The 12,952-nt window shown below is 43.6% G+C and overlaps 1 protein-coding gene and 1 pseudogene across 1 annotated transcript in view; one reads left to right on the top strand and one right to left on the bottom strand.

The window, feature by feature from the left end:
• The window catches only part of OPA1 (OPA1 mitochondrial dynamin like GTPase), a 105,046-nt gene extending 104,636 nt beyond the window's left edge, over nt 1-410 (top strand). The window contains 1 exon segment of the mRNA XM_007457597.1: nt 204-410. Coding sequence (XP_007457659.1) covers nt 204-410 — 207 coding nt within the window.
• Nucleotides 411-10,537: 10,127 nt separating this feature from the next.
• LOC103079500 (probable D-tyrosyl-tRNA(Tyr) deacylase 2 pseudogene) lies at nt 10,538-11,046 on the bottom strand (annotated as a pseudogene).
• Between the last annotated feature and the right edge of the window lie 1,906 nt (nt 11,047-12,952).

A 12,952-nucleotide genomic window follows, 5' to 3' on the forward strand; every position in this document is an offset into this window, starting at 1 on the left:
ACATTTTTCAATTTGAATGGGTTTTCCTTCGTCTTCATTTTATACCGCCACTTTACTGTCTTCTGGGTACTTCTGGAGAGAGTTATCTGGAAATAAAGCAAATGAACTTTTAAAATGTCCTTGAATCCCAGGATCTAGAAGTAAATTGGTATCTTCGGTAAACCCTGTATATCTGTAAACTATGCGCTCTCTTTCATTCTCAGCCAAGCGCCTTGGAAGAGAGATCACCCCGTAATCAATCTACAGCTCACTCCAAGCTCCAAGCTGGCATTTCCTTTGTCAACTGGGCCTCCCTCCCCATGTCCTTGCTGCTCCCACCACTGCCCCTCGGCCAACCACCCCTCTCGGAGGCCCCCAGTGACTTCCGTGCTGCTAATGCCCCCAAACGCTGCTATACTTGCTTTGCTTGATCCGTTAAGGCCATTTAATACTTTGTGGCACCTGTTTTCTCTCTCTCTCAACTCTTACTTCTTTGACTTCTGTAATTTTGTGACCTCACTTTCTCCTGGTCTTCGTTCTTATCACACAATGGTTGCTGATTGTCAGGACTGTCCACAGAGCTTCCCGAGTGCGGGCCTTTCCTGGAGCGCTCCCTCAGCACTCTCCTTTTCTGTCTCCTCTTCCTCCTGGCTGGTTGACCCCCAGCCACATTTGCTTGTGACTCTCAACTCTCCAGCTCCATCCTGTTCCTGTTCCCACACTCCAAACCCCAGCTCCAGCTCCCTACTTGCATGTGCCCTAGGTGTCTTAAACCCAACCTGTCCGAAGTGCAGCCGCCCCTTTCTCCATTTTAAACCTCTCCCTTCTCCAGATCTCACTATTTTGGTGACAGGCACTGTAACAGCTGCCAAGAAAGACACCTCGGAGTCTCCCTGTCCCTGATACAAGCAACAAACCCAATCACCAATGTCTACAGTTTTGATCTTAGTATCTTCTGTGCTCATCGTCCTGTCTCTGCACACCTCAGATGGCCCCATGGCTCACCTCTCTTCCTGCCACATGCCTTCATTTTCATTTCCATCTTAAGCATCCTTTATACTCTTGCCAGAAAGAAGACTCTAAAATGCAAATGTGACCATTTTTGATTAAAACTGTCTCCAGATAACTTGCAAATAATGTTCAAAATCTTTAGCACATAGCCCATTTCTCTGATAGCAATTCCAACCATCCCCTCAGCCCACATCCATATCAAGAGCCACAGACCTTCCTGCACACACACTGCTCAGGATGGACTGTCCTCCTTGCTCTGATAACCTTCGTCCATCCATGGGGACCCTGATCCAGCACCACCTCCTCTGGGTAACTTTTGTGACCGCTCCCTTCCTTCCCAACTCCCACCTGAACTGGCTGCTTTTCCATTAGCGCCCCACGCATCTGCCTGTCCTAACACAGCATCGTGTCCTGGGACTGCCGCTTTACGTACATTTCTTCACAAGAGTGAAAGGTCTTTAAGGGCAGACACTGGGTATCATAGATCTTATCCGTAACATCTAGCACAGCATCTGGCACATAACAAATATTGAAAAACTGTTCAAATGAGTGAACTGTTCACGTCTGTAAAACATACAGTATATAGACGTTGAGTTACGTATAAGGTAATGCTCACTGCTGTATGTTTACTCAGGTTTATGTGTTTGTGAACGTGTGTCATCTCTTTTTTCATTTGCTATCTGGGATAAATAATTAACTTTTCACTTCAACTGGCAAAAAATTGGCCCAGGATTTGCTGTGATTTGGAAGGTCCTTTGCAACTTTAGTCTTAATTTCCTTGTTGATAAAATAAAAGGGTTTGATTGGCTGTTCACTAAAGGTCCTTCTAATGCTGACATTTGTAAAAACTTTGATTCTATTTTTTTATAATTAATTTTTATTGGAGTATAGTTGATTTACAATGTTGTGTTAGTTTCTGCTGTACAGCAAAGTGAATCAGTTATACATATACATATATCCACTCTTTTTTAGATTCTTTTCCCGTATAGATCATTACAGAGTATTGAGTTCCCTGTGCTATACAGTAGGTCCTTATTAGTTATCTATTTTATTTATAGTACTGTGTATATGTCAATCCCAATCGCCCAATTTATCCCTCCTGCCCCCCCCTTGGTAACCATAAGTGATTCTATTTTTATATAAAACTGCCTTTTCTAAATAAAACTGCCCTGAATTGGCATACAGCTTTCAGAGCTATTATCTCATTTAACGTTTAAAATATATAGTATGGTAGATAAGATATTGTGATGAAATGAGTAGAATTCAGTTATTGGCTTATATTAAGCATTTATCTAACCTTAATCAAATAACTTGATTCTAGCACTAAACTTCTGAAATATTTATCACATTATAAACACAGGATGCATTTCTAATTCCTTTAGCTCTCAGAGCTGTACTCAAAATATAGAACATTTTCAGAACAAAATCCTTGCCTTTTCCTCTTTGGCACCTGGAGTCTCTCCTAGAGTACCTGCCATCTTAGATGCCGAGTCTTCCCCTACACCAGCAGTTAGTTGGTACGGGTGGGACCCCGGGGGTACTCAAGACCCTGTCAGTACTCAACAAGGTCAAAATGATTCTATAATAACACTGATATTTTATTTCCCCTTTTCACTATGTTGACATTCACTGGCTCTGCAAAAACAGCCATGGGTAACACTGCCTAGCATGGATCAAGACAGTGGCACCACCTGTGCTAATGAGCGTTGTGTCATCTTTACCACCATGCGCTCACAGTTTAAAACAAACAAACAAACTAGTTTTACTTAAAGAATGGCTTGATGAAACAGTAAAAATTATTCATTTATTTTATTAATTTGTATTGCTATGATATTAATGTATTTTATCGATTTTTAGTTTTATTAAACCTCAGCCCTTAAGTACATGCTTTTTTAATAGTCTGACAAAGTAGGAGTGTCACAAAAAAACCCTTTGTAACCCAAAATATCACAGTCATCTTGATAAAAAGTACTCGTGCAATTATTTGATGTATGACCTAAACTGTCATTTTTTTCAAGGAACACCATTTTGCTTAAAAGAATGACTAATCAACTATGGTAACTCAAACTGACTCATAAAGCAGACATTTTCTCAAAACTAAGAGTGAACCTGCCACTTTAAGGAAAACACCTCTGTTGTATTGGTTGCCAATGGTAAAACTTACACATTTAAACAAAAATGAGAATTTGGAAAAACAAAATGAGCTTGACAACTTCTCAGTATTTTTCTGATGAGATGGAAGATGGTAATCATGAATGTGATTTTTTCGTATTGTAAAAAGAAATGTGTCGGTTGGAAGATCTGCATAACCAAGGAAACCAATATTTTCTGAACGGCTAGTGCATAATGGGTCCAGATCAGTTCTAGGAACTGAGGAAAGGTCCTCTCCAAGCAGGAGGTAGACCAAGGGATTTTACGTCATAGAGGATAAGTTTACTGACGTGTCAAGTGTTTGTGTAGCATCAAAGAAGCTGCACAATTACCTGGAAAGGCTATTCCATTCTTCTTGTTTTTTCTCATCCCATTACTGCGTGAGACCAGGTTTTCTTCACCTCCTTAACCAAAACAACATATTGCAACAGACTGAATGCAGAAGCAGATAGAAGAATCCATCTATCTTCTATCAAGCCAGACACTAAAGAGAATTGCAAAAAACAAAAAAAAAATTTTAAAAAGCTACTCGTGGGCTTCCCTGGTGGCACAGTGGTTGAGAGTCCACCTGCCAGTGCTGCAGACACGGGTTCGATCCCTGGTCCGGGAGGATCCCACATGCCACGGAGCAGCTAAGCCCATGTGCCACAGCTGCTGAGCCTGTGATCTAGAGCCCGTGAGCCACAACTACTGAGCCCGCGTGCCAAAACTACTGAAGCCCACGCGCCTAGAGCCCGTGCTCCGCAACAAGAGAAGCCACCGCAATGAGAAGCCCATATGCAGCAATGAAGAACCAACACAGCCAAAAATAAATAAATTAAAAAAAAATAGCTACTCGTGTTGCCACATTCTTTTGTTTTTCATAAGAAATGTATTTTATATTAGCATGAAATCATTTTATTTTAAAAAATGTATTAATGAGTAAATATTTCTTAGTTTCAGTTTTGAATATATCAGATATAACTATTATATCCAATAGTAAATATCAATCGACATAAACCCATGTCAACAAAAGCTTTGGGGTGTACGATACTTTCTAAGAGATTAAAACTTTGAAAATCATTGCTTTGTACTATGAGGCTTAGCGATAGGATCAGAGCCTTTGTTTAAAATATCTGCCGCAACGCAATCCCCATGAGAATTATTTCTTAGTTTCTTAGCCTGAATTCAGGATATATTTTAAATACAAGGGTTAGATGGGAGTCTAGTGAATGTCAGTTATCAATGCTGTGTGAGTTGCAAGTTCAACCATTTTAAAGCACAACGTAAGGAAACTTACATCAGAGATGATATTTTTAATGCAGTACCTAGTGTTTTTGTTTATTTGAGGACTCACCATTTCACCATTCCTGCGGGCCTTGGGCGGGGAGTCTCAGGCCTCAGTTTCAAGGAGAACTGCGCTTCCCTTGAGAGACTGGTATCTATCAACCATTTTTCTCCCTTTTCTTTGGCTTCTAGGAAGCCTGAAGCTAAATTCTCAGCTTAGCCTGGCTCACAAATGGAAATTTACATTTACATGTCTAAACCTATTTTACTCTGCCTTGATTTCATTCTACCACTCCCCCTGCACTTATCTTTGATTTCTTCGTCTGAATTTTCATGGGTATTTCCAAAAGCTACCTCCAATCCTTTTGCCAAACAAGGTAAAGTGTAAACATGTAAGTGCCTGCAACTCCCAGTGATGCAGGAAGTTTGTTGTCCTCTGGGTACTGAACCCAGCTCCTTTCTAAGCACAGGTTGCGTGTCTGTAACTTCTTTGCTGTTATTTCCTTTATTTCATCTATAAAATAGGGGCGTGGATTCGCGATGGAAAGCAGCGTAGCCAGGCCTTAGGAAAATCTGGAGAAGCCAGCTGGGCCCCAGAGGCTGTGGAGCGGAGAGGCAGAGGAATCTGCTTCTCTAATGAAAGGGCCCTTCTTTCCAGGGGATTATAAGAATATTCATGACCCTTGAGATCAGCAGGTGAGGCCCAGCCCTCCCCACTCATCCTTTGGGCAAATAGTCCAAAAAGCTGAGGTTGCCTGGGTAAGAAAGGAACAGTGGGAGCTGGAAGATTTTCCCCGCTTCTCTTGGCCCCCAGCCCCTGTATTTTCGGGGAAGGGGAGGGGGACTTGTCCTGAGGTGAAGCACGGACTGTGTCTTTCATTTCTAAAGAGCAGGCAGCAAGGCCGAGGCAGAAGTCCCGTGACATGACTTGAGACACAAAATGGAATCTTAGCATCGAAGACCCCCTTTGACAACAAGAAGAAAAGCCCTTTTCTTCCTAGCCCGGATTAGGCGAGAAGAGAATTCTCTGGAACATGTGTGCATTGTTTCGTGGAGGGCAGCCAGGCTGGCCCGGGGCTTGCCTCCCAAAGTCAGCCCAAGGAAGCTTGTCCCCGTGTAATTAAAAGGGAAGGGAAACAGCAGGGCGTCTTGTTCCGCTGCTGCCCACCAAAGTGGGGTCCCCAGGGGACGCTGTGGCCCAGGAAACTGGCTCAATGAATGGCTGCCGGAGGGCTCGCTGAATGTGTGGGCCCTGGAGACAGACAGAGGGCAGGGCACGGAGTCTCGGCAGAGCTCTTCTCATAAAACGGGAAGAAGAGAAACCCTCTCAGACAGCAGAGATGCCTGAGCTTCTTGCCACCTGACCGGACAGCAAGGCTGCCCTGGGGACAGGGCACCTGCTGCGAGGGGTCAGCCCCTCGCGGAGAGCAGAGCCCAAGGCCGTGTTGCCAGGCCCTCGTTTGTCCAGCTGACGCAGGCTGGCCCCTTGCTTTCTCCCGCTGACAGCAAGGCTGGGAGCCCGGACCTGAGGTCACAGGTCAGGGCAGGACGCTGAGGCCCGGGGCTCACAAAGGGGAGCGGGGAGCTTCCCCTGGCAACAGAGTTTCTGGAAAGTGGTCTCTCGTATTTGTCAGTGGTGAAGTGTCTCACTCAGAAATGATTGGGAGCAATAAAACCCCGATCTAGAGGCTAAGATATTTGGCATTTATAGAGTTTAATCCAGTTAAGGGAAAAAAAAAAGTTCCTTTTCCTATAAAATAAGAAAACTTCCCCGTGAAAAGCTTTCTAATGCCATTTCCCGAAATCTTCAGTTCAGGATGTAAACTTTCTGCTTCAGTTTCCCCAGCTCCCTCTGCAAATCTGGCAGGTTGGATTATAGAGGACTTGAGAGAATCTTGATCGGCAGTCTGGAAATTTGTGACTCCTGACCCCCAGGTCCACAGGGAAGATAAGAGTGACAACAGCCAAGCGGGTAGGTTTTCTAAGACTCCGCACATTCTGCCTAAGGTCACGCACGTCGCAAAGGCCTCAGCAGTGAGCCAGCAGGCCTGGGCGCTCTGCTTTCTCTGGTAAGTGATAAATCTAAGTCAATATCGTAAAGGCGACCCGGCCCTTCTGGCTCCGCAAATATTGGAACAAAGCCCTTAGCACAGCGATGCTGTTGACAGTTACGAGATGGTGGCATTGTTGTCTTTGTCACCATGAAGTGCAGCTCGGTGGAGCCTGGCCTAACACCCTGTGTACACAGAGGAGACAGTGCACACGGAGGCCTGGCTGTTAGCTCTGACAACACGCGCAGGCGACCGGCCCTCAGCCCCTCCCAGGGGCACAGCTGAGGTGCCAGACACACTGCCCTCTCCACCTACTGGGGCTGCCCAACACAGTGTCCGGGCCACATGCTTCCTTTCCTCTCTCTTTTCATTCATTTGTTAAAAATACTTTCTTATTGAAATATAATGTACACGTGTCACCTGTCCAGCTTGATGGAAACTGCCACACCCTTGTATCCCTCAGGTCAAGAACCTGAACGTTTCCGGCATCCCACAGCCCACCTGTGCTCCCTCCCAGGATCACCTCCTGCAACAGTGACCACTCTCCTATTCGGACTTCTAACGTAAATTACTTTCCCCTGTTTTAAGCCTTTTGCATTTGAAACTTTCCCTTGGCATTTGAAGCCAGGGTACTGTGTGTTTGTCCAGCAAGGCGTGGTTACAGTGCAGCGCTCACGCTGATCTCACCTCCACCCTTGCTTGGGCAAACCCCTCAGTGCTCTGGTATCAGGTTGGCCTTGCCAAAGGACAGAGTTGGTCTGAGTCTCGTGGGGCCCTTCCAGTGCCAGCGTGTGGTCCCGGGCTCCACTATGGGGCCGGATGGACTGTGCACAGGAGGATTATAAGCCCATGTCCATGCACACGCTTGGGAGTATGTTCTAAGAAGGAGGCGCTGCCCTGCCCATCATGCCTCACTGTACCTTCCATGCCGCCATCCAGAAACATCAGAAGACAGGTCAGTTCAGGATTCTTTCCACACCACTGGAATACACCTGATTCGTTCCTGTCCTGAATCTGGTCCGTTCTCCTATCTGAAAACTGTCCCAGGCAGTTGGAGAGAGGGAGGCTGGAAACTTCCCTCTTACTACACTATGCTGAGTGATAGATATCCCACTCCTTTTTGCATTCCTAAAGCCTTTTTCTGTGTGTGCGTGTGGAGTGGTCATGGTGGGATAGGGTGGCAGGGAGTGGAAATGGCTTACAGAAAGCGTGCCAGAGCTGGGGGTTCGACTTCTTCCCTCACAGGTGAAGAACCAAACTTGAGTCTGCCTGCCCGACGTGCAGCAAAGCCAGTCTACTTACACCGGGTGGTGGTGAAGGAAAGTACAGCATTTATTGCAGGGTCCCAAGCAAGAACAGGCAGCTCATGCTCAGAAGACCTGAACTCCCCGATAGCCTTCAGAGAGGGTTTTTAAAGGCAACGTTAGGGGTGAGGGTTGCAGGGTGTGTGATCAGCTCGTGGACATTCTTCTCATTGGTTGGTGGTGAGGTAACAGCGTGGTTTTTCTGGAGTTAACATCATCAACCTGGTTCTGAGGTCCGCATGCCTGTGGTCAGCATAGTTAACTTCTTCCACCTGCTGGGGGTTTTATTTGATTTTGTTTTTATTAACGTCTTTTTTGGAGTATAATTGCTTTACAATGTTGTGTTAGTTTCTGCTGTATAACAAAGTGAATCAGCTATACGTATACACATATCCCCATATCCCCTCGCTCTTGCTCTACTGGGTTATTTTTTGTTTTGTTTTGTTTTTGTTTTTGCGATACGCGGGCCTCTCACTGCTGTGGCCTCTCCCGTTGCGGAGCACAGGCTCCGGACGCGCAGGCTCAGCGGCCGTGGCTCACGGGCCCAGCCGCTCCGCGGCATGTGGGATCTTCCCGGACCAGGGCACGAGCCCGCGTCCCCTGCATCGGCAGGCGGACTCTCAACCACCGTGCCACCAGGGAAGCCCTGCTGGGGCTTTTAGTATCTGCAAAACAACTCAAGGATACGGCTCAGGATATTACCTATAGCCCTTGAGGAGGAACTAAAGGTCCTTGACTTTGTGTTATGACTAGACTATTATTATTTGTCTTGCTTGACTGTTTTCCTTTGCTTTTGCATTTCCTCACTTCTCTGATTAAATTTGTTCTTTGGAACTCAGAGAGATCTAGGAGGCTCAAGCTTTTCAACAAACAGTTTGGTAGGGATTGAACATGAGGAGGAGAGTAATAATGCTGTAGATCACAGACAATAACGTTAGAGAGCGAGCACTCCTAAAAGGGCCATGGAGTGCTGTGGGAAGACAGGCCAAAGAAAGCCCATCAACCTAGGTGGCCTTTTTGGAGGAGGTGGCATTTCAGCTGCACGGAAGGATATACTTCAAAAAGTGAACTGTCATATTTCACCTTTGGCGTAATAAGCTCTTAATTGTGATAATGGCTAAGAAAGTTTACAGTGTATTGATGTCATACATTTTACTTCGACCTATGTTATAAAGTCCCCAATACATTGCTATTATTTTTGCTTTAAACAGGCAATTACGTTTTTAAAAATGATCTTTGAGAGGGACTTGTAATAAGAAAGATCATATACACTTACTCATGTAGTTACCATTTCTGGGACTCTCCAGTCCTTTCCATAGATCCAGATTTCCATCTGGTATCATTTTTTTTTTTTTTTTTTTTTTTTTTTTTTTTTTTTTTTGCTGTATGCAGGCCTCTCACTGTTGTGACCTCTCCCGTTGCGGAGCACAGGCTCCGGATGCGCAGGCTCAGCGGCCATGGCTCACGGGCCCAGCTGCTCCGCGGCACGTGGGATCTTCCCGGACCGGGGCACGAACCCGTGTCCCCTGCATCGGCAGGCGGACTCTCAACCACTGCGCCACCTGGGAAGCCCCCATCTGGTATCATTTTTAATGGATTTCTGTTGCTATTTCTTATAGTATAGGCCTGCTGCAACTGAGCTCTTTCAGCTTTTTATTTATTTAGTTTACTGAAGTATAGTTGATTTACAGTGTTGTGTTAGTTTCAGGTGTATAGCAAAGTGATTCATATATATATATATTCCTTTTTAGATTCTTTTCCATTATAGGTTGTTACAAGATATTGAATACATAGTTCCCTGTGCTATCCAGTAGGTCTTTGTTTTTTAATCTATTTTATATATAGTCATGTATCTGTTAATCCGAAACTCCTAATTTATCCCTCCCCACGCCCTGCCCCTTTGGTAAACATAAATTTGTTTTCTATGTCTGTGAGTCTGTTTCCATTTTGTTTTGTTTGTTTGTTTTTCCTGTAGAAAGCGTCCCTTTTTATTCCTTTTATAGCAATCTAAACCGACAAGAAAGGAACTTCCTAAAAGATTTATGAACACTAATTTAATGAAACAGTAACCTTTAAAAACCAAAGACAAAATGCAACACACATTATTTTGGTAAAAAACTGAGAAACAGAATATTAAGCCAGTAGTATATTAAATAAAAACAACTTTTAGTCCCCATACCTTGTTCCTATATCAACTGAAGATTCTTAAAATAATTTAAAGCACTTGGATGTCCTTGGAAAGTAATATTAAAATGTACAATGAGATTTCTATATTACATTTTCATAGATATGATTAGAAGGAATAGTAAATTCCATATTCTTTCATTCAAAATATGGAAATCTGAAATGCTAAAACAAAATTGACAAAGTTATTATCGGTTTGTGCTGGGTTTTACCTAGTTTTAACCCAAATAGTGATTTTTATTACATACTACATACATTTGAGGGTATAAGAAATATATTTTTCTTGATTACATAGGATGCTTAATTGTAAAATGCTTAAATACAGCTCTCTAGGAACATTTCCACGTTCTTATCAATGACCATAAAGTGAATAGAAGGCATTTTTCAAATTTTTGAGTGTGAGTTTAGGGGAAAGCAGGATGGAAGGTGACTGAGATCCAGTGTTTAGGTGACGTGGCAAGGTCATCCAATTAGCAGGCTGCAGAGTTATGGATGGGACCCAGGATTTTCTTGTCTAAAAATGCTGCAGATTAGTGTACTCAAGAAGAAGGGGAAGAGAATCTAATTACAACTATAGAAACTTTTAATTTTTCAAAACTCAGTTAGGTGTGTGTATGGACCATTGGTGTCAAGCTTTGACACCTGCCTGTTGCCGTAAGTGCCATGTTGCACCACGACCCCCAGCTTCGGCACACTTGCTGTTAGCAGCTAATTCTTTTTTACAGAGAGTCACAAATTGGGAATAAAGTTCTAACCCCTCTTCTCTTCCGGAGTTAGAGTGATACTGCACGCTTCTTCCTTTTACTCTCCCTGCAAGGGTGGCTTGAGGGATGGTAAGAATGTTGCCAGGTAGATCCAATATAGAGACGTGCTTGCCATTTTCTGTTTCACTTAATTTCACACTTAACAGTGTATTAACCATTTTGGGAAGAAGCTCTTTATCAGCTCCCTTGAAAAATCACACGTAGATTCACTAATCCTCTCTGGACCTCCATCCACTGGGCCGCGGTGTCCCCCTCGGCGGGGCGTACTTGCAGCTGGGCATGCAGGCACTGCTGCAGGAGGGCCCGGGCCTGAGGGGGCTGGCCACTTGCAGCCATGGCTCAAGCCCACGTGGATATCCCACAGGTTCCGACCTCCCGCTGCACAAGCTCGCCCCCCGGGGCTCAGGGCTGTTTCCATTTTGTAAATAAATTCATTTGTAACATTTTTTTTAGATTCCACATATAACTGATATCGTATGATGTGGAGGTTCACTTAAAAAACTAAAAATAGAGTCACCATGTGATCCAGGAATCCCACTCCTGGGCTTATCTCCAAAAAAGACAAAAACCGTAATTTGAAAAGATACATGCACCCGATGTTCATAGCAGCGCTGTTTATAATAACCAAGACATGGAAGCAATCTGAGTGTCCTTTGACAGATGAATGGATAAAGAAGATGTGAGATCTTATACACACACACACACACACACACACACACACACACACACACACAATGGAATATTACTCAGCCATAGAAAATGAATAAAATATGGGAATTCCCTGGCGGTCCAGTGGTTGGGACTCAGTGCTTTCACTGCTGAGGGCCCGGATTTGATCCCTGGTTGAGGAACTAAGATCTCGCAAGCCTCCTGGCACAGCCAAAAAAAAAAAAAAAAAAAAAAGAATGAAATAATGCCATTTGCAGCAACATGGACGGACCTAGAGATTCACATACTAAGTGAAGTAAGTCTTCCAGCTTTTATATGTCTGAAGATGTCTTTATTTCACTTTCATGTTCAAAGTTTTTTTTCTGCTGGGCAATGAACTCCTAAGTTGGTTTTCCTTTTCAGAACTTTAAAGATGCTTCTCCACTGTCTTCTGAGCGGTGGTGTTTTCAGTGTGAAATCTGTTATGATTCTACTTTTTGTTCCTTTGTACATGCTGTGTCTTTTTTCTCTAATTGCTTTTTAAATTTTCTTTTTACCACTGGTTTTAAACAGTTTGATTGGGATATGCCTTGTACTTTCCTTCCTGTTTCTTGCGTTTGAGGGGTTGTCCACCTTCTTGTATCTGTGAGTATACAGTTTGTTTAATTAAGTTTAGAAAAACTTCAGCGATTATTTCTTCAGTATTGTGCTCCTCTGCTGTGATCCCCATTACACATGCATTAGGTCACTTGGAGCTGTCCCACAGCTTACTGATGGTCTGTTCATTTTTTTTCCTGTTCTCTTTTTATGTCTTTGGCTTTCATTTTGTGTTTCTGTTGCTATGTCATCAAATTCACTGATCTTCTCTTCTGTAGTTACCTATCTGCTGTTAATCTCACACGGGGTATTTTTCATCTCAGACCCAGGGGAATGAGAACTTGGGGTGGTGTTGGAGAACCTATGCATGCAGCTGGGGGAATCAGAGAAGGTTTCATGGAAGAGGTGGCATTTGAGATCAGCCTCAAATGACGGGGAGTGAAGGTATTTCAGAAGAAATAGATGCAGATAGAAAAAAAGAGTTCATCACTAGCTGAAGACAGCAGAAACAAAGCACAGAGATCAGGAAGGGCGCTGCTGGTGTGGGCACAATTTGAGTGGAGTATGGTAAAAGGACAGGGGATGAGCTGGAATGCAATTGAGGAGAGCTTTGAATGTCACAGTGAGTCTTTTACATTTTTAGAGGCAAAAACATTAGACCAGACTGAAATAAAAATCCTGAGATAGAGCTCAAAACCAAACAAAATCAAACCCAGAAAATCTGTTAGAGGTGGTGTTACAGATTCCTTGCTTCAAGATGTCCCTTCCTCTCCCTGGTAATCAGCTCTCACATGTGAAATAACAGAGTTGAATATTGCTTCACCACTCTTTGGTATACATGATCTCTGAGGTCTCTTTCTACTCTCAATATGCTCCATGAGTCAACTTAATTTCAGGAACACTGGGGAGTCATCAGTTGTTTTTCAACAGAAGAGTGACGTGCTTTTTTTTTTTTTTTTTTTTTTTTTTTTTTCTTTGCTTTATTTATTTATTTATG

This window comes from Lipotes vexillifer, unplaced genomic scaffold (genome assembly GCF_000442215.2).
Source record: "Lipotes vexillifer unplaced genomic scaffold, Lipotes_vexillifer_v1.1 scaffold425, whole genome shotgun sequence".
NCBI classification, from domain to species: domain Eukaryota; kingdom Metazoa; phylum Chordata; class Mammalia; order Artiodactyla; family Lipotidae; genus Lipotes; species Lipotes vexillifer.